We start from the raw sequence: 23,497 nt of genomic DNA on the forward strand, positions 1-23,497 counted from the left end.
GGACGCCTTTAAAAAAAGTCTGCGTTACTATAACATTAAATATAGCTACATGTTGAGAGAATTATTTTTTTTTTATCAAAACGATCAAACATGAATTTAACCCTAAACCCTCAAGAAGTGTCTATTTTCATGTGCCTATAAATATGAGTTATACTTAAGACTAAAAAGCTAAGCATATAAGGCCCCATGTCCTTTATTTTTTATTAGAGTTTATTTTTCTTATTAATGTTATTTATTTGTGGTAATCATAGTTTGCCGTTATTGATATATTATTGTTATTTTTGTATCTTTTGTGGTTTTATGTAAAATAAATTAAAATTGCAAAATTAAAAAAAAAATCAAACGTATAAACTATGGTTTTTGCTCAATTTGACTTTAAAGTCTTTTTTTTTTAATGTAGAAGAAATTAGTGCATTTCCAGGATCAAATCGAACAAATATTTATAAACTATTATTTTTGCTCCATATGAACCCATTCATTTTGGACTCACTCGGGTGCGCTTTCTAAAGTAATAGACCCGGAACACGTGTTAGAGTGTGTGTTCTCCTGTATACAGACTCTGTGGCATTACTTCCCTGCATCCACGAGGGCTCGATTAGGCGACGCTGTATCTGGACACACACACTACCTAACCATGGTAAGCTGGATTTATGAAAGGTTTGTATATAAACATGTATATTTTGCAGTGGAATACGCAGTTGAATACCTCAGCTTATATATGGCGGGCTGGTTGTTTAATTCCGGATTACAGTTTTCTACAGAAAACGCACGACGTTCTCACGGTTAGCTGTGTTTGCTAACTGGCTAACTAGCTAGGTTAGCTGTTGTTGTAATAGGGTTTAACGTTGTTATCTGATTTATAACATTGTTACTCGAGCTAAAGTGCCAGCTGTCGTGTTGTACAGCTTGTACCAACTTGTAAAGCAGTTCTGTTACTGTTTTGTACACTTAAAAAGTAAAAAAAAAATGTTGCTGTGTTTATAGTGGGGATGCATTGGAGAAGACCTTAGGCATTAAATTCACAAGGCAAATATGGATAGTGACAGATGAATTTATCATAAAATAAAGGAATCTTTATTGTAATAAAGGAATCCTTTATTGTCACTGCACAAAACACAAAAGGTGTTCAATGAAATTAAGCATATATCTATTTGAGTAACATTCTAATGCATGTTATGACTAGAACTACTCAACTAAGTGAACTAAAAAATAACTAAAAAGATCCAAGAACTAAAAAAGGATCCTCAAGTGGAGACGCAAAGCCCGTCAAACATTTTTGCAATGAAACTGTCTTTCATCAAAACTGTCCAAGGAACAGAAGAGCAAGAGTTACCTCTGTTGCACAGGATAAGTTCATCAGAGTTACCACCCAGATAAGAGCCCACCTAAATGCTTCTAAATGTTTTTGGTTTTTCACATTTAAGTTCACTACATGGCTCCTTATTTGTTCCATTCGTTGTTTGGATTACCTCAGTTTTAATGAGCTTTTTTAAAAGTAAAAAGCAACAATGAATCATTTTAAACCTGCTTCAAAATCATTGTGATGCTCCGCTGTAATACTCATTGTACAAATATGTGCCATTGATTAATAGGGGAAGCAGAAGAAGCAGAAATATGCAGCAATGAAAAGAATGATAAGCTTAAAGGATCAAAGATTGTAAGTATTTAAAGCTATATATTTTTTGAAAATTGTATGAAAAATGACACTGTAAAAGTAGGTTCTGACTTCACATGAACGAGAATGGAGTTAGCTTAATAAGCTTATTGTGCTCATTCCAATGTTTTTATGTATTTATTTATTTATTTATTTATTTTTTTTTACCAAGAAAGGAGAAGGATAGAGAAAAAACCCAGAAAAAGAAGAAAGCAGATCCCTCAGCCATCCAAATACAAGAAGTGTAAGAGTGTGTGTTTGAGCATCATTAAAGTAATTAATAATATTGACTCTATAATGTTTAATAACACCTTCTTTATCCTACCTAGGCCAAAATATCCATCATGTATGTTCTTCCAGTACAACACTCAACTTGGTCCTCCCTACCATATCCTTGTGGACACAAACTTCATCAACTTCTCCATAAAGGCCAAACTGGATGTAGTGCAGTCGATGATGGACTGTCTTTATGCTAAATGTGAGTCACTGTATTCTGTGTGTGTGCCCAAAACATATAATTGTGATGTAAAATTAAACTGGATTAATTTAAATAAATTTGTTTTTTTGTTTTTGTTCTATTCAGGTATTCCCTGCATCACAGACTGTGTCATGGCTGAGCTTGAAAAATTAGGGATGAAATACAGAGTGGCCTTGAGGTAAAAGTCTGCATTTACTAATTCCAGTGTACTTATGTTACATTGGAGTTATACATTTGTTGTGTATATCGTTTTATATTCTCAAAATGAAATAAGTTCAAATTTAAATCTGTTATATAATTACAAGTTTATTAGCCTTGCATAATATAGAACACAAATTCATATCATTTCTAAAATATATATTTAATATTGTGTTGATATTAAAAAATGCAGTCTTGCAGCATTAATGTTAATATTTTGTACAAAGTTCATGTATTAAACTCATTGCTTATTGACACACCAACATGTGTATCTAAATTTTAATACATTTTCAGAAGTGAGGGTGGATGTCCAGATACTATTCAGCCATCTAAAGGCATGTTTTTTTTTAAACATGATTATGATCCTTTGACTTTTTCCTTTGTAGAATAGCCAAGGATCCTCGCTTTGATCGCTTGCCATGCTCACACAAGGGAACATATGCTGATGACTGTTTAGTCCAAAGGGTAACCCAGGTAATACAGCATTGCCATCTGTTCACTGAGTAGATTCATTTACAAAGGCATTACATTAATTGCAATTTGATATGCTGTCTTATTCTCCCTGCTGTAGCACAAGTGTTACATTGTGGCCACAGTGGACAGAGACCTGAAGAGGAGGATTCGGAAAATTCCAGGAGTCCCAATCATGTACATCTCGAATCACAGGTAAATAAACATTAGAAACCTGGAAACAAATGATGCATGCACATACAAGGTTGGACTTCATATAAAAGTAAAAATGTTTATAACATCCTCTCTTTTTTGTAGATTAATTTATGTATGATTAATTCACAAAGGCTATTATTAATTATGTATAACTAGTCATATTTGCCAGTAGATGGCGCCTGCTGCATTCTAGGTAATGATTATAATATTAGTACAGAGCAGTAATATTGTCTTATATTTTGTGTTTATACTACCACATAATTGGAGCTAATTATATTGTAACCTCTTTTTTGTTTAACAGGTATAACATTGAACGAATGCCAGATGATTATGGTGCACCAAGGCTGTAATATATTAAAGATGTCATCCTCTTGATTCTTAAAATAAATCGGAGAATTGTATATCAGACCACAAACCTGTCAACATTTTTTGCACATTTTCCTGCAGGTTTATTTTTTTCTTATTTTGTTTAATTATTTTAAACAAAATGTATTTGTTTAAAGGAAAATAAATGTAACGACTGATCTGTTATTTAATTTCTTTGTTTGTTTTTGTGAAAATTATGTAACAATTGGGTGTAACTCCATAACTGAAATCATCAGGTGTGTGGAGTCTTATTCTGTTTTTCTTACTTAGAGGGTCTTAATCAAATGTTTATTTACAGAGAAAGCAGTAGATCAGAAAGTAAGTTCTAATAAAATAAATATCCAAAATGCTTTATTTTTCAAAACTGATCAGATTCTGACAGTCTTTTACTAATAATTTAATAACTTACTAAATTTCATGTGTCCACATCCAACATTGCTATTGGTTTATAGCATGAAATCTAGTGTCCACATCCAACACTATTTACACACATTTTCCTAGTCCAAACAACTAGTTCATATACTTTATATAAATTAATACTGTCAACATTAACGCTTTAATGTACACTGGATTTTTTTAAGCTAGAATTTTTTTTTAACACAAATGAATAATTTTACCAAGCTTGCACCCATAATCATTTATTTTTACAGGGCCTGGTGATGTTTTTGTAGTTTTTTGCAGTGTGAACAAAGGCTTGATACTGTTGAGTTGGTAGATTAATCATGATGAGTCACAAAGTATTATTGTGAAAACCTAGGTCAGAATTTGGTTCACGTGTCTACTTTATTTAGTGCAGACAATACAAATGTCAGTTATGCTGTTTTCACAAAATTGAAAGTAAAGACCATCAACAACCTACTCCAAGGCAACTAACTACCTTGCATGTATTGTTCTCAACAGTATTAGCATGCCCTGGATCAGCTCTCAGTGTTTGTGACAGTATATTGCCGTTGGTGTACAGTTTCTTTTGCACCTATTCCAACAGGAGAGAGTCCCTGAGGGAGTTTTGTGCCTTTTGTGTTGCTGAGTTTCATTAAATCCTGCGCCTCTTGGTGACCAGGTGGGTGCCACTCAGCTTGCAATTACCTGCCCGCTGCAGAACTGAACTCCTCGGAAGTCATATTTCATTATTTAATAGTTATAGGCCGGACAGTTGGGCAGCTAGCTGTTAAAGTTAACTCAGAAAAGGGAACAGAGATGATCAGAGTGTGGCTAACTGCAATATGATCATGACAGGAGAGAACCAGAAGGTAACAGACAAGATAACATACAAGCAGTTTATTCGTCTTCTGTAACAATATCTTGTCCTTATTTAAAGATGTGCTCAAGAAGCTGGAGAGGGAAGGACCTCTGTGACCTCTATGCCATTATACACTCTGAGGTGATTAATTAAGAGCAGAGTTTATGGGTTCTACAGCCTCCTAATATTACAAAGGCACATCTCTCCATCTAATGCCTATGTTGTCAGAGAGGAATAAGTTATGCCCAGAAGTGGTTAAACTTTTTAGAGGACAGCTTCAGAGGTTTCAGTGGTTACATTTTTGTAAATTACATGCAGTTCAATAAATGATTGTTCTTCTGTTCAGAGGATTTCATCTATATTCTAAAATGTTTGCTTATTCCAAATAAAATTATCGAGTACCTATGCTTAATGTGTGTGAATGCATCACAAGCCAAGAACCGAAGAAATTGGCTTTTTGTAAATGTTCACAGTTTTCTAGTTGTTTTTGACTGCACTTAAGGAGACTTTCAAAGTTCTTCATTTTTTCAGATTGGCTAATCTTCATTTTTCAAAGTATTTTTTCTTTACATAGTTGAGTAGTTAATATGGATAATATTAATGCCATAATATGGATAATATGAACTCACAACACAACTGTTGCTCTGAAACACATTAAGAGGGCAAGAAATTCAAGTAATTAACTCTTCACAATCAGTGATGGTTTGGAGAGCCATGTCATCTGCTGGTGTTGGTCCACTGTGTTATATCAAGTCCAGAGTCAGTCACTTTTATGTGGATTCAGATTTCATTTTCCAGCAGGACTTGACACACTACCCAATACTGCCAAAAGTACCAACTGTTATTTTATAAAATATAATGAAGAGGAAGATGGATGACCACAAGCCATCATAAAGTTATCAAAAAGCAGTGTGCAAGACTGGTGGAGGAGAACATGCAAAGATGCATGAAAACTATGATTAAAAACCAGGGTTATTCCTCCAAATATTGATTTCTAAACTCCTAAAACTTGTTTAACCATTTCTCATTGTCTGCGAATAAATGCTCTAAATGACAATATTTTTAATTGGAATTTGGAAGAAATGTTGTCCGTAATTTATAGAATAAAACAATAATGTTAATTTTACACAAACATATACCGATAAATACTGATTCAGAAAATGAAGTTGTCTAATAATGTTTCCAGAGCTGTATATACAGTAACAGTTACCAGATGATGAGGATGATGATGAGGCTCCCCCAATCACAGCAGCTCTGTAATCCGGTCAGTGTGCGCAGGCGCGGTGCAGCGGGGTATGGGAGTGTCTGAAGGCGGTGTTGAATGTAGCTGGACTCGGATCAGCTCCGGCGGCTGTCTGCCTCAAAGAGGGACGATAAGCTGACATTCAGGATCAGCAGAGCGGGTTGGAGAAACGCTGGATCCTACTGTATAACTGACCGGGAAGAGAAACCCGAGAGCGGGTTATTTACGTTTATTTAGTGGGGGTTTAAACCTGAACTCAGCGACCTCTGGAATGTACCGCCGCCGGTACCGGTCGTCTGCGGAGTGGGGCTTATTGTCCGGTTTTCCGTCTGAATTTACACGCCTCCCTTCTTCTCCGTGTTGTTGTGTGAGTATCCCTGATTTGGGCTGATCTCTGGTGCTCATAAGAGACAGCTGGTCTGGTTCAGACAGACTGACAGATGGACTGAACACAGCAGGCAGCGGTTTCTGGCTCATGTGGAGCTTTTTATTATAGTGGTGAGCTGAACTAACTGAACAGATGCTCTGTTTTAAAGCAAACGTGCCAGTTTTGTTTTAGGTTTTTAAGCTGGTGGAGTAAATTCTAATGGTATATCTTCTTAGCTTGGTTACAGTCTTGTTTTTCCTGATTTTGGTCTCAGTGGACCTCACTTTGCCAAGTTGCTTACTGTAGCCAACCAGCTACAGTCACATATATGGACCATCAGATCAGTTGAACATCTAACAGTGCTGAATGTAGGCCTGTCTGCTGAACTTTGTTGAGAAATAATTGGTATTAACAATACCATTGTCATTTTATAACCATTTAAATGTCACTGATATAATTATAATGTAATAGCTTGCATAATAATGCAGTTGGTAGGACTGACCGGGTAATAGTTTCTGTTGGACAATATATTGTTCCAGAAATAATTGTGATTAATGATATTTTTGGCATTTTACGACCGACCATTTAAATGCCATTGACTCTAAGTGATAATATAATAGCTAGCTAGAATAATTATGCGCTTACTAGGTCTGAAACAATTGGGATTAACAATACTATTGTTTTTTATTAAATGCCACTGATACAATGAAAATATAATAGTTTTCATAATAATGCAAATAGTAGGACTGACAGGATAACTATTGGATACAGTTACCATTGGACAATATATTGTTTCAGAAATATACATTTTAAGACAATTTAAATATCACAGACACAGTGATAATATAACCTAAATATTACTGTAATTACTAGATCAGTCAGAATTCGGTTTTTATTGGACGATATATTGTCTGCGAGATAATTGCAATCACTGATACAATACAAATGTAATAGCATAACAATGCAATTACACTCTTTTAAAGAGCAATTAACTTTGAATTATTAAGGATTTAGAATCAATTAAATAAACAAAACATAAACTGGCTCATTCACATTAACTGTGAACTCTCTTTGCTAAGTAAAAAACATAATGAACAATCTCAAAGTCAACCAAAAATTCTTGAGGTCATGTTCATAGATTGTCCGATATATCGTTAACGTAATTATTGTGACAGACCTTGCTGGATGTGTTTTAAACTCTAATCCATACTCTTCACAGACATGTGGGGCCATATATGTTAGCCAGCAGAGCGGACTGGTGGTGGGTCTGAGTAGGTTATCTAGCTAATGTCCCAGTTTCCCTGCTCTCTGTACTGTATTCTGAGCCACAAATGCCAGTAATCTGCTGTGGGAGCGTCCATCACTGCAAGTCTCCTCAGAGACTGATGGACAAGTCAGGCTTTGGCATGTGTTTAAGTCAGCCGAAAGGAGCTGGGCTCTCCATGCTACGGACAGCGCTCAGTCTGGAGGGGGTTGAGGAGAGAGATGAGGAGCAAGAGGATGAGGGAGAGGAGGATTTGCGGGATGGAGGGATTCCCTTCATCATAAACCGGGGAGGGCTGCCGGTCAACGAGGAGACATGGGAGCAGATGTGGAGGCATGTCGCCCGGATTCACCCAGATGGAGAGGTGGTGGGGAAGAGGATTCGAGGAGTCACTGACCTGCCCAAGGTACTCCTCTCCATATGCTGCACCTTCTTAAATATTCTCTATATAGTTTTACTTTTTCTCTTAATATTATTTAATATATTTTAAATATATTATATGTGTATTTCTCATACATTGAGATGCCAAATGTTATGGAACATTAGATTAATATCATGTCACATTACTTTTGCCATGTTCCATGTAAGCTAAAGAACACTGCATTGATCAACGCTATATACAGTATGTGTGGGAACTACTAATATGGCCAAAATTGATTTAATTATAGCCAATATGATACAATTCTCACATCAGTATGAACAATATTACTGCCAAGAACACCCACAACAGGTGTCTGTATCTACAAACTACTGAAAATTATATGTGAAATTAAAAATATGTGCCAGTTTGTGTAATGACTGGCATTCAATAGCAGATGCTGTAAATAATGTGTATTAAACTTTTTATATATGTATTTATTTTTTAATGAAATATTTTCTAATATATTGTTTTTTTATATTCTCATGGAGTGTCCAACAGTGTCTTATACAGTGTTCAACCCTGGTTTTTAGTGAACTTCTGAATGTAGACTGACTCTAGATAGTATGCCTTGTGTGCACATAGCTTCATATCAAACATCATGCCGTCTTTCTGGGTTAGTGTCTTTTTATTATTTTAGATATTAGAAGCATCATTTACATTAGGCACGAATTGCATTAATGGTAATCTCATATGTCATTCAGACAGGCTTGTACACATTACTTTCCTCCTCTAGAGCATAACAGTCCTTTCAACTAGAGAACATTATACACTAAAACACTTTAGGTAATGTGCTGCCCTGTAACACACAATACATCATGTAAATGTAACAGGAGATGAGGACCTTCTGCCTTGCTGACTTTGCATTATGGCTGTTCTTTGATACATCCTGCTGGGTATGTATAGAGCAAGAGTATGACATCATGCCTATCACATACACATCTTCGAAGTTCTGAACAAAAGAAACTTCTGTATATACCTTCAAAACCAGGGGGCCAGTTCCTTTGTTTCGAGATCAAAGGCATTTGGGTTAAGAGATCAAAGAATCCCTCAAAGAATAAAAGAATGCTTTATGACTTTTGACTCATCCTCTCACCAGAAGTAGTCAGTGACACAAACCTTTCTTTGATAGCGACAAAGGAAACGCCTGAAGCAACAGTGAGTGACATCACCAAAAACCTCCGTAGGGTAGGGCAGATGACTACCACAATCCAAGAAGTATGTAAAGACAAATAAGGCTTTGATGTTGGTTTATCATTTTTATCAGCACATGACTTTACAGGTGAAACCTAGGGCTTATACTAAGACCACATGTTCAAAACAGTTGCAAATGACAGATTTTAGTCAGTAATTAAGCCAAAAATGTTCTGAAATGTTTTGTGGACTGATGAGACCTAGAATACATTCTATTCAAATGATAGAAAGGTCACCATGATCCAGAACATACAAAAGAACCAATATGCAAGCATGGTGGAGGTGGTGTCATGACTTAAGCTTGCATGGCTGCTTGTGGAACAGCCTTGCTAATCTCTACTGATGATGTATCAGACAAATTCCTAAATATTCTCTCTGCAAACATGTAATCAGAAGGACCTTCATCATGTAGCAAGACACACTGTTGTGCTCCATTTGAGTTACCTTGGAAGTTGGATGCCGGAGCCAGGAATGACACGACACCCAAGTTGGCAGCATTACAGTTAAACGTTCAGATAATTTTACACTATTTCAAACATTTCCAAAAAAACAGTTAGCTTAAGACTCCACAAAGTTCACCACAACTCATTTGACAATAATCTACCAGTGTTTTATGTTGAAGTATTAGATTCTCACATATATCTTGTATATATTCTTAAATAGGATATATTTTTCACTTACAATTCTGATTACATTCTTACATATTCATCATATACACAATATTGCCAAAGTATTTGCTCACTGATTCAAATAATTAAACTCAGGTTCCAATCACTTCCAAGGCCACAGGTGTATTAAAGCAAGCACCTAGACATGCAGACTGCTTCTACAAACATGAAAGAATGCGAAAGTGAAACAATGGGTCGCTCTCAAGAGCTCAGTGAACTCCAGTGTGGACTGTGATAGGATGCTTCCTGTGCAACAAGTCCAGTCGTGAAAGTTTGTCACTAATAAATATTCCACAGCCAACTGTCAGTGGTACTATAACAAAGTGGAAGCAACTGGAAGCAGTGTAAAATAACAGAGCAGTGTCAGCAGAGGCTGAGGAGCTTAGTGAGAAGAGGTCTCCAACTTTCTGTAGTCAATCACTAGAGACATCCAAATTTAATGTGACCTTTAGTTTAGCTAAAGAACAGTAGAGTGTAGAGAGCTTCATGGAATGGGTTTCTATGGCCGAGCAGCTCCATCTAAGCCTAACAACCCCATAACAGTGCAGGCGAGTGGATACTTTTGGCAATATAATGTATATTCTCACATATTCACCTTATATATTCTTTTTATATTTTATATTCTTGACTATGGGTTGTCCAACCCTGGTCTTGGTGATCTCCCACCCATGAGAGTTTAGTTCCATATAAAAAAAACGATTATTTTCTAAATATTATATATTTTAAAGCTTCCTACTTCTATGGCAAAAGTCATGTGAAACCCTATACTAGTTCCTATTGCATGACTTTTGGCATGTAAGTGTATGTGCTAGCTTCCCATTTAAAACTCTTAAAAAGGGGCAGAAGGTAATGCATGTTGTAAATCTAACATTTCGGCAGATTCACTTCCTTCTCAATGGTGGCTCTGTGCTTCTGCTGAATGTCTCCATTTAGAGATTTGAATTTACTTGATCCTTTCACAAGATTGGCCAGAGAGCAATTAAGATTCTGACCATGGATTCTGCCCCAATGAGAGGAGCTGCTGTCATTCCGAACAAGGAGATGTTCTCTGGCTACAGTTAATGTGATTTGTCTGAGAACTGCATTGATTGCATGCTTTCCTCTAACCCCACAGATTCCAATACCAACTGTGCCTACATACCAACCAACCACCAGTATTCCCCAGCGCCTGGAAGCCATACAGAAATACATCAGGGACTTGCAGTATCCTTCACCCACAATTGACCCACATTTGTAACAAGGCTTATTGCATACTGAGGCGTATTATTCAGTAACTACAAGGACTTTTGTGCAAAATGTTTGAGAATATGCTTCGGTTATAGGAGTCTGTAATTATACTATTAACTGCTGCCTGCAGTCAACTTTGCGTTAATGCACAACATTATATTGAACTAGCAGCTATTGGATTGTTCTGTTACTGATACATCAGCTGTTCTCAGCACGGAAACATGGATGTGTTTGGTATTGCCATCCACAGTCAGCTTTTATTTTTAAAATCATGTATCATTTATTGGTGGATACCGAGGTTAGGGATGTTATTTGGAAAGTAGGCCAGAGAGATATAATGCAGACACTAGCAGTCACTGTATCTATGAAATATTTACTAAGGCTGAGACAGATGTAATAAACGGTGTATTACTGTGTATAGTGCATGTGTTTATATTCCAAGGAAGAGACCAAGATTTACTGCCCTCTCAGCCTTCATGGCAGATTCTTGTGTGCAAGTGTGTTTATAAAGAACACTTTTCTAAATATTTAAAGTAGTAATACATCTGAAAACATTTTTTTGTGTCATGTAAATATGGAGTTATGTTTAACGCAAGATTGCTGTGTAGGTTTGGTGCATTTTAATAGAATTAAAAAAAGTTTATTTTGCTTTCAAATAATTATTTATACTGTACATACGGTACCTGTCAAAGGTTTGGACACATCTTTTTTTCTCATTCAATATGTTTTCTTTCTTTTTAATGATTTCATATATTGTGAATTTTAAAATTTAAGAGATTAAAGCTAGGAACACATGTGAAATTATTTAATAACCAAATAGTTAAGTTAAGCAAACCAGAATACAGCTCTGGAAAAACAAAAGAGACTGTTTCTGAATCAGGTTCTCTGATTTTGCTATTTATAAGTATATATTTAAGTAAAATTATCATTGTTGTTTTACTCTATGAACTTCGGACAATATTTCTCCCAAATCTCAAATAAAAATATTGTCATTTAGAGCATTTATTTGCAGAAAACGAGAACTGGATGAAATAACAAAAAAGATGCAGAGCTTTCAGAACTCTGCAAAGAAAAAAAGAAAAATGCAAAGAAAAAAAGTTCATATTCATAAAGTTTTAGGAATATTTGGTGGAATAACCCTGGTTTTTATCATAGTTTTCATGCATCTTGGCATGTTCTCCTCCACCAGTCTTACACACTGCTTTTGGATAACTTTATGCCACTAAATCAAAGCAAAAACCAAAGCAGTTCAGCTTAGTTTGATGGCTTGTGATCATCCATCTTCCTCTTGATTGTATTCCAGAGGTTTTTAATTTGGTAAAATCAAAGAAACTTATCTTTTTTTAAGTGATCTCTTATTTTTGTCCAGAGCTATATGTTCTAAGTAGCTACATTTAGCTATGAAGAAATGATTCCTATCAGTGCTGTGAACACTACTGATTCTGTATTGATGCATTTTATGTATTATCACAAACTTTGCATCTTAGCCACTGAAGTATTTAGGAAACTATGTGTTGTTCCATTGTATATCTGATGCTTGTGGCTATTAGTTGTTGTTCTTGTACACTATTATCACCTTAACTGCACTATTCAGGTACAATCACACTGGAACACAGTTTTTTGAGATCAAGAAGAGCAGACCTCTCACAGCGTAAGTATCTTGTCTTTTAACATTAGATATATCATCGCTGTTTTTGTGTTTTTGACTGAGTTTAAGTGCTCTCATCTGTAAGCTGCAAATGATACGCTAGCTGGTGACTTGGCTTTACTCGCTGCAGGACACTGTATTTATCTGAGCTCAGTCTATGATCATTTCCGATCTGGCCGAGAGACTGTTTCCTGTTGCTGCCTCTGGGATGGAGATGCAGGAAGCAGCTGAGGGTGTTTACTGATCAGGCGATGATGGAGCTCAGACAATGACCTCAACCCAAGGAAATCGGATTTCTGCACCACACTGCACCAGCTGTGTGTGATTAGCTACCCACATCCATAACCATGCAGTGCTCTCCTTAAAGCTGCATTCCAGTCAAAGACAGTGCTTCTGTTTCACTGTAAACATACAGACTCCTAACAGTGATACAGTAATCTGTAGAGTAAGAGTTTTAGGTTTAAACACAGAAAGCCCACTTCTATGGTGTCATAAGATGACAGGAATGTGAACTGGATAGCAGTTATGCCTGGTTGAACACAACAGAGATTTCCAATTGTTTGTATGATGATATTTCTTAGTGCAGGGCTGGGTATTACATTACAAGTGGTTAAAAGAGCAAAACATGTATCAGTTTTTTTTTAATTTTGCAGTGTATTTGCCGTGTTTTCACTTTTAATAGTTGTTCAATATGAGTTGTATTTTCAGTTTAACTGATGTTATGTAAAAGCATGTCTAAAAAGCTGTATCTTTCCCACAGGTTGATGGACATAGCTAAGGAAATGACCAGAGAATCTCTACCAATCAAATGTTTGGAGGCTGTAATCCTTGGCATGTATCCTTCATTGTGATGTTTACTGCATATCAATAATCAACTTGTTTGGTAGGAAGATTTGTACTCCATTTTTGTCCTAAAAGCTAATACCAGATATTAATATTTACCTAACTGTGCTGTAAAGTTATTAATAGTGGAACTTCAGAGATTTGGCTTGTAAAATATCAAACACATCAGTGGGAAACTTTAGGATAGTTTATGTATAAGACACTGCTTCAACTCACTGCTTCAACAAAGCTGTAATTAAATAAAGAGGCAAATAATTTAAGTGTCAAGACTGGGGGATTGCATGGCGCCGAGTGGTCCAGCGGTCTAAGGCGCTGCCACTATGAGCAGGAGGTCGCAGGTTCGAACCCCCGCTCATGCAGCTTTGCCATCAAGCTGCCGGCGTCAGAGGGAGCAAAAATTGGCCCTGCTCCCTCTGGGTGGGTAGATGGCGCTCTCTCCCCACATCACTCCTAGGGTGATGTCCGCAGCACAGGGCGTCTGTGAGCTGATGTACTGGAGCCGAGCCGCTGTGCTTTCCTCCAAGCGCGCTGGCTGCTCGGCAATGCTGCATCAGCAGCAGCTCGAAAAGTGATAGGAGGAGTCCTAATGAGTGGGTTGGGTAATTGGCCGTGTAAATTGGGGAGAAAAATGGGAAAAATTTGAAAAAAAGGAAAAAAAAAAAAAAAAAAAAAGACTGGGGGATTGCAAATAGCCAGTATTATTTGTGTGCAACACGGAGTTGGCAATACTTTGCAAAGAGGACCACAAACAGACAAAGGTTTAAACAAGACAGAGTAATGAAAAACGTGATAACTTTGGATCTGGAAAAGTGTCCATAATTAGCTGGGCAGAAACATGTGAAGCATTTGGGGATGTCAGATAGCTAAGGATTCTGGGAAATGTAGTGTTAACTCAAAATAGGCAGAAGGAGATCAGTACAGTATAGATACAGTATTTAGTTTACTTTACAGTACTCTGTTTTACACTCTGCATGAATATCTATATTAATAATGCACCATGTGTAATGATTAGATATCCTTTTTGTGGAAAAATTTTGGGAAAATAATGTGTTTGTGTTTTTGAGGGAGGCATAAGGACGACAAGGACCTTTTTTAAACATGCCGCTTGCCACTGATATCATTAATCATTAAAATATAATTTTCCCTGCATTAAAGATGACTGCACTTCCTTAATTCTTTTCATTCACCAGTTACCTCACCAACAGCATGCCATCTGTGGAGCGCTTCCCCATCAGCTTTAAAACTCAGTTCTCAGGGAGTCACTTCCGCCACATCGTGCTGGGGATCCACAGCGGCGGCCGTTTCGGTGCCTTAGGCATCAGCCGGCGTGAAGACTTGATGTACAAGCCTCTGGAGTTCCGTACACTCGCTGACCTGCTGCAGGAGTATCAGACTGCATACCAGGGCTACTGGCACACACTGCGCAAGGTCAAGATTGGCCAGTATGTGTCACATGATCCCCACAGCGTGGAGCAGATCGAATGGAAGCACTCTGTACTGGATGTGGACAAACTGTCAAAGGAGGAGCTGAGGAAGGAGCTGGAGAGACACACCCGTGACATGAGGCTGAAGGTGAGGATCAACAAGGATTCAGACTGTGTGGTTCAACACTTATATATTCATTAAAAAGACCCTTACAAAATATGAAGGTTCTTTAACCCTAAGGTTATTTAGACTTGCATATTGTATATATAAAATAGGTATTTAAATTAAGGTTATTCAGGAAACCAAAAGGTGTTGTTTTGTTGTCATTTACAGCATTTATTTGCAGAAAATGAGAAATAGCTGAAATATCAAAAAAAGATGCAGAGCTTTCAGACCTCAAATAATGCAAAGAAAACAAGTTAATATTCATAAAGTTTTAGGATTTCAGAACTTCATATTTGGTGGAATTACCCTGGTTTTTAATCACAGTTTTCATGCACTTTTGCATGTTCTCCTCCACCAGTCTTACACACTGCTTTTGGATAACTTTATGCCTTTACTCCTGATGCAAAAAATTCAAGCAGTTCAGCATGGTTTGATGGCTTTTAATCATTCATCTTCCTCTTGATTATATTCCAGAGATTTTCAATTTGGTAAAATCAAAGAAACTCATAATTTTAAGTAGAAATAGGCTCTTAATGTCCGATGTGGGCTATAGTGCTAAAAGCTTCCCAAGTATTGAGCTGTGGAGAGTCGAACTGTGTTCTCTGGAACGGTACCAAGTAAAGACTTAGAGACCAACCAAAGCAGGATTAACCTCTTTTATTAAATACCCTTTGTTTAAGAAATAACTATGAGAAGTTATAAAACAGCATATTTATTTCTAATGGATGAAGCAAATATAAAAATGATAAAGTAAACATCTTAATATTACCATATATGGTGGTAAATGATGTGTGCGTAGACTTTTTATTTTCCACTTCTAGAAATCAGCAGTCTAAAATGTATAAATAAATGAATTACTGGATCCCTTCAAGTACTCACTTTTTCCTCTTCCCATAATTCCTCTCAGGACATTAGTGTGAAAGCAGTAAACAGAAACTCCACACGCAGATGTGCTTAATTTGATTACCTTACCTCTTACTGTTTTGCATCACCCATGACTTGAACCGTCAACCTTTAGCTGATTTTATTAGAAGGGCAATTCCCCTGAATGGACACAATTCCATTAGTGAAGGGAGGACGTTATCTGTCAGCTCGTCTCATGTTACCTCCTTCAGCACATTCCACTGCTCTCTCCATTCCTCAGCTGCTTCCTTTATCTGATTGTGTTCACTTGAGCTTGTGTGCTGAAGTCCTCCAGCGCTTCATGTGATTAAGAAATGTGTGTAAGAAAGGTTTCAGGTTTATATAAATATGCCCACTCTAATAGCGTAGTACAATCCACTGAATATCAATATAATGAAAACATTAACTATGTTAACCACAGACCACTATGTTAACCACCCCCACAGACCATTTCATTTTATACAGTAGTTACAAGATCTGTACTAATGGGTTAATATGATTATGTTTGTATGGCCTAATTTTCCTCACTGCTTCGATTACTGATCTTAAGAACTTATTTTCCAGTTTTCTGAATGAAACCCTTTCAGAAGATTACGTTTCGAAAAGGAGTGAGCTTGCCAGATGTTACTTAAAACCTAAATTAGCAACATGAAATCTTGTGATTTGTTAATAAGGTGGACTTTAAACACTCCAGTTTGCACAGCTTTCACAATTACTCAAATAATAAAAAAACTGTGAACAGAACATTAGAACATTCTCTATCAAACAGGGATTATTTAAAAATGTACAAATTTTAAATACTCTTACTGCCACATCTTATAGTAATAAGCATATCCTGTCAGACATCCATTTACATTATAGAATCCAGTTTTCGTTATTTAATAACGATTGCCACCCTAAAATAATTTTTGTTTTTATTACATCATAATGCATAATACATTGTTAAGTGAATATGTGCACGTGAGAGAGAGTGAGAGAGCAAAAAACAGCTAAAAATGGCTAATATGTCACCAGGTTCTGTAAAATGAGTGAATTATAGAAGGATATGCTCAAATTTCTTACTTGTGGTGACGTAATTAAGTGATTAATCTGCGTTAAAAAACAATAAAGTGTTAAAGGTTCCAGGTTAATCACAGGCATTAATGTTTTAACATTGACAGCGCTAATCATAATACTAACATGATCAGCCAGTTATTAACTAACCCAGTTATTATTGACCAGTCGAAACAGCTTCTGGTCTACATTAAAAAAAAGAGTTTTGTGATTGTATATTTTATAGTTTACTTATTAAATAAAAACTTTGCATTTTAATACTATGCAATAGTGTACGTGTAGTGTGTGTAAATTCTGTATTTTATTTGTATATTCACTTTTGTGATAGAGATGCCCTTTTAACACCAACTTTATACCTGTTAATGTTAATGTGATGTGACTATAAAGCTGATTTAATATCATTTAAATCATTGTATCATAATCATTGTTATGCAGATTGGCAAGCCTGCACCCCCTTCTCCCACCAAGGACAGGAGAAGCATCATGGGATCTCCCCTCCGTAACCCAGGCAGCCCCATGCGCAGGAACAGCCGCGGCGAGAGAAGGTACTTTACTCAGCAGTCACTTCATTCACTTTAAATACAACGGGCACTGTTTATATCGCGTTTGTTTCTACCTGCACCTCTACACAGTGATTAAGATCTCCAGGCAGCTCCAGGCAGCCTAGACTACACTACACCAACAAAGCTAAGTCAAAACAAGCCGGGTAACCTCAGACAATGGGCTGTTGTGTACAGTCTCAGTGCTGGTAGGGTCTATATGGTATGGTCTAACTGCTATACTCCTGAATATATAAGACCTATGTGGATATATATAAAAGACTTTTTTAAAATTAAATTAAAAGTCGTTTGACCAGTGGTAGGATGGTCCCCCCTTTAAATGTGAATCTTGGTCCTCCCAAGGTTTCTTCCTCCTCCTCCAGCTCTGAGGGAGTTTTTCCTTGCCTCCGCGCTCACTTTTGGTTCTGTATTCTGTATTTTTTATGTTTAATGTTTTGTCTGATTCTTTGTCCTGTGATCATGTTTCTGTAAAGCTGCTTTTTTGACAACATCAGTTGTAAAAAGCACAATACAAGTCAATTTAATTTGATCTATATGGGAGGGGTTATGTTACTGCTGTGTCTATGTGGAAAAAATGACATTCGGTAATACATAGGTGTTTATCTTTGCAGGCTATCGGGTGATAAGAAGGTTCTGGAGCCCAAACCTCCTGCAGATCTGAATGGATACCAGATTAGAGTGTGAGCTGGCTCTGTGGCTTCCTAACCACACCACTCACAACAGACAGTCCTGGAGCCAAACCATTGTGGGTAGACAAAGTGACTTTTAAAGACGCCTGAAGAACACACTTTAAGGTGGTGTTTAAGACACGGAACCACATCCAGTTTCAGAAGTTCATGCACTGAAAAAAAAAGTGATGTAAACACGTGCCAATATGACAGCACAACGATGTCACCTTTAACGAACCAATCAACTGAACAGCCTCATTTCAAGCCACCACCTTTATAGACACTCAGCTCGGCTCGAAACTGTGCGCACCGAGCTACACACGGTCTTAAATGTGTAAATATTACAATGTGTGTGTGTGTGTGTGCTATTGTCAGCTAAGTCAGCTGACTGCTAACACGGCTTATGTTGAGACTGGCTTAGGATCCAGTTACAAACGGGTGCCTTTTCTACACCTCACCATCAAAAGCCACCCATCTGTTTGCGTACAGTAATTCTCTGAGTTTGTTTTCTCCACGACTGCCACACCTTTCAGCTCATCCAGGTCAAACATCCACATTCTGCTCCACAACAACAGCCTACACCAATGATCTAAAACAGGACCTGATAATGTTACTTCTGTAGACCAAATATACAGGATTCAGAATGTGTAGAAGAGGCGATGGCAGGTTGCAGGTTCCATGACCAGCTCGTTCACATATCTTAAATTTACAACAACAAATCAGAAAAAGTTGGAACAGTATGTAAAATATATGTATACCCACACAGTAAAAAAAAAACTGCAGCGTTTCTTACTTCATCACAAATGGCACTTAATTTCTTGCTTTATGATAACCATGTCCAGAAGTGGCGTCAACTTCTCTGGGCTCTGAGGCATCAATACAAAAAAGTACATCGAGATCTTAGACCAGCATATGCTGCTTTCAATACAAAAGCAGAAATGTCCACCATTTTTTTAAAACAAGACAAGGCAAAACCATATGCTGCACACATTAAAAATGAAAATTCATAGCTGCGCAAGACGAGGGTACAGGGACTGTGACAAATAAAACATCTTCGGCCAAAGTAATTGTACAGAACACTGTTTTTGTTATTTGAATTTTCCATACTGTTCCAATTTTTTGGCCTTACCTAACTATAACATCTGAGCAGTAACACTTGAATAGGCTTGTTTTTTATATATAAATATTTTAAAGGCAGGGTTAAATTATTTTAAGCTTAAACCTAAAGTTTTTTTTGTATTATTTTGTAAAGCATATTAAATGCCATTGACATCTCCCCATTTTCAAATTCTATACTGTATATAGAAGGTAGGAGTCGATAGACTGGTTAGAAGGACTTATTAGAAAGGCCAGATTTGTTAAGTCGTAGATGTTCTACTTTTTTTAAAGTGTAAATATGCAGTGGGACTGGAGTAGTTTGTGCAAAACTTGTTTTTGACTTATCAAAATATTGTTTTGATAATCCCTTATTCAGCTTTAGGCAGTACAATTCAAATGGCAGAAATGTTAATTTTTATTTGTTACTCTTTTGTATTATCACCATCTTCTTGCACTTCCTATAAAATGTAGTAGCTTCACCTATAACTCACAATACCTTACTAAGTTTTGTACTCCTATTGTACATTATCAGCTGATTTCGGAGGTTTAATACAGTGTTGATGTGTGAATGGAAATACTGGACCTTAAACTATTGGTAAACTCATTGTCAAAAGAATATTTGCACCTAAAAGGAATCAACCGGCAGGAATGAAACTTGGTGGGTAGTGATGTCAGACTGTTAGGAGTGACTCAGAATGGCAGACAATGAGGTCCAGTGAGGAGTTCTGCTTTTGTCTTGGTGGAGAAAACCAACAAATTCAAGATAAACAGTTAGTTGTGCATCACACATCCTGACAAGTTACCTTTGGTCTTCATTAGAGGCATTTTAACAGCCCAATATTACATTAATGAGGTCCTACAACCAGTGGCTGACCTTTTCAGAATGTAGACTCTGGTGCGCTATTCCAACAGGACGATGTTTGTCCACATACTGCTGCCATCTCAAGAGTTGCCTTGAAGACACACATTCAGTCATGTCATGGTCAGCCACATCGCCAGACCTATATGATTGAAAATGTGTAGGATGCTATTTTTAGTAACTTTTATCTTTCCTCTGAATAGTATTCCAATCCGACACTTCCTTCTTGGTGCAACTATTTCTGCAACAATTTATTTCACTAGAAGTGTATATGAAGACTATCTGAAGGCCTTTACCACTGAAAGAGTGATCAACCCATGATCAAGGCATTGTAGCCCACATAGAGCTGCTGAAATCACTAAGATGAAATGTACTTCTCTTACCAAAACATCAGAAACACTTTTAAAAGCAGCACAGTGCTGTTTGATGGAGAGAAATAGCAGCTCTGTTTTGGGTATTAATTTCTATAATTGTTTTCGTTTTTTAAGAACAAAGAAACTGTTGCGATATACCATGATGCCACAGCACTGTAATGTTAGCTTTCCTATAAGGAAAAGTAGAATTGTGACACAGAATATGATGCTTCACTTTTGACACTTGAACTATGATCAAAATAAATGATGAACTGCTGGAATGTAAAGGGTTAATATAATTGTTTTTTAAACTTAATTATTGTAGCAGATCCGACACTTCACCAGGTTTAAACAGCAAGTGTTTGACATGGCAAACAATCATGTAGTGTTACCACATGGGACGTCTTGCAAATGCCCACACCTTTATAAGTTGTGAGGTGTTTTCTTGTGAGGTTAAATAATGTCCAGTGTGCACATTGCATGGTGATGTGAATTACTAAAGATCAGGCAAGATCTGATAGTGGATGCCAAATGAATGGATGTATCAGAGCAAGATCTGCTAGTCTTTACCCTCCTAGTGTTGGTGTTGGGGGTTATTACTAGTGATAGGGGGAGTTTGGGTAATTGGAAAATTAGAAATTAATTATTATTTTAAAAGTACAGAAGAGGATAAGTTTGTGAATAAAGGCCCAATACCTGATTTGTATTTCTGTGTTGAAAGATGGTTTAGTTGCCAAAAATAGAACCTATGTGAATATGTTCAATATATTCAATCTAATAGTAGAACTGGGCAATATATTTTTTATACATTTAGCATAATAAAGATTCCATTAGTGTCTTAGGGACATTGACCAAATTGTAGATTTTATTACAAACAGCGTAAAAAATGCTGTTAAATTGGTTGATGTGCAGCAAAATCTAATAAAAATTACTGTACTATGCGTGAAAGAGTACTTATATAGCAGGTTTTAGGAATCTGACACTTCTGAGGCATTTTGTCTATATGTCAAAAACACTGCGATAAATCTCATGAATCATGAAATTAATGTCTTAAAATATTTTGATATAATATTTTTACCAGACTGCACAACTCTAAGAAGAAGCCTTTGATTGAGTCAGTTTTTGCACTAAACTGTATCCACAATTCAAACATCCATCAGCAAACTACCACCACAGAACATACCACAACCGTATGCATGATGAACATGAGGAATGTTGACCTATTTTAAAAGCCTACTGACCCACTTCTTGAACATGTGCTCTCTCCTATGGGAAATGTCTGCATTCTCACACACAGTAACAGCCTCAGACGCCACTGCAGGTAAAGATCACTGCATTCTGAACCACATTTTACTGCTATACATATATATTTTATTCCTGTTTGACATTCTATTTAAAAAAATCTTTACTACTATATAAACGGACAGAATCATTTCTCTGTAAAACTACAGTACAAGCTGAACTGAAAGGAGGACATTGACATTAAAGCCACTGCTTGCTGTGATGTATTTTAAATCACTTCTAATCCATCCTTTTAAACGTTTATCCCTCTGTAGCACTTCAGTGCTGGACAATAAAAGGCTCGAGGCAGGGGGCTTGGAGCAGCTGCCCAAAGAAGTAGGCTAGGCAAGACTCAATACTGTTCACCAGGAGAAGACTAGAACAGTCACTTCCTTTAAAGAAGCAGAGAAATCCCCTGCAGCTGCTCAGCCTCCTTAGATCACATGAATAATTATTTCACGTGCTCTGCAGAGGCAGAGGAGAAGCTCCAGATATTCCAGCCTGTACAGAGAAGCTCAGATTTCCAGACAATGATATCATGTGGACTTAGAGAGTTATTAACATAAACAGTCCCTCCATGCCCCAAATCCCTCCCATGTTGCCTCTGGGATTATAAAAGTTCAATCTTTTTAAAAAAAGTGTCAGGAAAAAACTGCAAAATATCAAAATTATAATTAAGTACATTTTCAAGAGATATTACTGAGAAGAGTGAAAAAATGATGTGCACAATAAAAGAAATACAAAATAATATGCAAGAAGATTTTCCATAAAATCCTCTGTATTAGATGCTCTTTGCTAGCTGGTATGTCAAAGACAGTTGAGTCAAAGGCAGAATGTGATCTGTTGCTGCACAGTTTGTGTTGATGATCATCTAGTCCTTTATCAGTTTCCACAGGACGCTGCTTGCTGACTGGATATTTCTGGTTGGCAAAACTAGTAAGGAACAGGGTTTTTAAGTGTAATTCATAAAAAAATCATTGTCTTTTAAAGTCTAATGAGTGCTGGATGTTAATCTACACAGATTTCTCTATTGAAAATTGAGTACAATTGAGAAAATAAGTGAGTAAAGCACTTTTGTTTATTTACAATAAGCATAGATTTCCAGATTTCCACTAAAGCTGGGTGCAGCAGCATTAGCATTAGCGGCTAACCGACAGCGCTACACTGAGGAACCCTGAGTGTTCTGGTAAACCAGGGCTACATTAGCTAGCGGTTCATCCCATGTAGCTCGTTTTAACACAGTAAACACACAGGCTACAGTCTGATGTACTCGCCTCTGAACAGCAAAAGAGCTAGTGCTTAGCGCGGTTAGAAGCTAATGCTAATGCTGCTCCAGCAGTGTTAGCCATGGTTAGCAGCAGGCTACAGGCCGATAATACCTCTAAATGGCGAAAGAACTAGCGATTAGTGCAGTTAGCGGCTAATGCTACTACTGCTCCAGCCTCTTTGATAAGAACTAAACTGAAACTCCTGTATAACGCTGCACTTCAGTGGAGAGGTTTACTGCTCCGTAATACCTGACTAGTAGAATTCATACTTAAGGATATGTAAAGGATTTTAAGTGCGCCTTATGGTGTGAAAAATGCGGTATTCTCAGTCTAGCAGTGACACTAAAAACTGTACTAATGCTATGGCTGATCAGTTTATGCTTTCTGATT

At 36.9% G+C, this 23,497-nt stretch overlaps 2 protein-coding genes across 4 annotated transcripts; both read left to right on the plus strand.

Moving 5' to 3' along the window:
* Positions 1-521: 521 nt before the first annotated feature.
* Positions 522-3,527, plus strand: fcf1 (FCF1 rRNA-processing protein). Of its 2 annotated transcripts, none has more exons than XM_007257309.4 (8): positions 522-657; positions 1,593-1,657; positions 1,827-1,898; positions 1,984-2,132; positions 2,238-2,310; positions 2,717-2,804; positions 2,902-2,996; positions 3,298-3,527. In XM_007257309.4, the coding sequence occupies exons 2-8, from the start codon at positions 1,623-1,625 to the stop codon at positions 3,344-3,346; spliced, it is 561 nt and encodes a 186-aa protein (XP_007257371.1). In that variant the 5' UTR covers positions 522-657; positions 1,593-1,622; the 3' UTR covers positions 3,347-3,527. The 2 variants fall into 2 exon arrangements, with proteins under 2 accessions (XP_007257371.1, XP_007257370.1); XM_007257308.4 differs by having other exon boundaries at positions 532-637.
* Positions 3,528-5,885: 2,358 nt separating this feature from the next.
* vash1 (vasohibin 1) lies at positions 5,886-20,845 on the plus strand. Of its 2 annotated transcripts, XM_049463978.1 has the most exons (8): positions 5,886-7,882; positions 8,728-8,790; positions 10,871-10,959; positions 12,578-12,634; positions 13,392-13,466; positions 14,665-15,046; positions 17,456-17,565; positions 18,192-20,845. In XM_049463978.1, the coding sequence occupies exons 1-8, from the start codon at positions 7,544-7,546 to the stop codon at positions 18,262-18,264; spliced, it is 1,188 nt and encodes a 395-aa protein (XP_049319935.1). In that variant the 5' UTR covers positions 5,886-7,543; the 3' UTR covers positions 18,265-20,845. The 2 variants fall into 2 exon arrangements, with proteins under 2 accessions (XP_049319935.1, XP_007257368.1); XM_007257306.4 differs by lacking the exon at positions 8,728-8,790 and having other exon boundaries at positions 5,887-7,882.
* Positions 20,846-23,497: the final 2,652 nt, after the last annotated feature.

Source organism: Astyanax mexicanus, chromosome 14 (genome assembly GCF_023375975.1).
Source record: "Astyanax mexicanus isolate ESR-SI-001 chromosome 14, AstMex3_surface, whole genome shotgun sequence".
Classification (NCBI taxonomy): domain Eukaryota; kingdom Metazoa; phylum Chordata; class Actinopteri; order Characiformes; family Acestrorhamphidae; genus Astyanax; species Astyanax mexicanus.

What these genes read in the sequence shown, in the direction of transcription:
- fcf1 (XM_007257308.4), top strand. An exon ending in GCCATCCAAATACAAGAAGT is followed by an intron (nt 1,899 to 1,983) that starts GTAAGAGTGTGT and finishes TATCCTACCTAG; the next exon opens with GCCAAAATATCCATCATGTA. An exon ending in AAATACAGAGTGGCCTTGAG is followed by an intron (nt 2,311 to 2,716) that starts GTAAAAGTCTGC and finishes TTTCCTTTGTAG; the next exon opens with AATAGCCAAGGATCCTCGCT.
- vash1 (XM_049463978.1), top strand. Translation starts at nt 7,544, where the DNA reads ATGCCAGTAATCTGCTGTGGGAGCGTCCATCACTGCAAGTCTCCTCAG. An exon ending in GAGTCACTGACCTGCCCAAG is followed by an intron (nt 7,883 to 8,727) that starts GTACTCCTCTCC and finishes TAAATGTAACAG; the next exon opens with GAGATGAGGACCTTCTGCCT. An exon ending in CCCGTGACATGAGGCTGAAG is followed by an intron (nt 15,047 to 17,455) that starts GTGAGGATCAAC and finishes ATTGTTATGCAG; the next exon opens with ATTGGCAAGCCTGCACCCCC.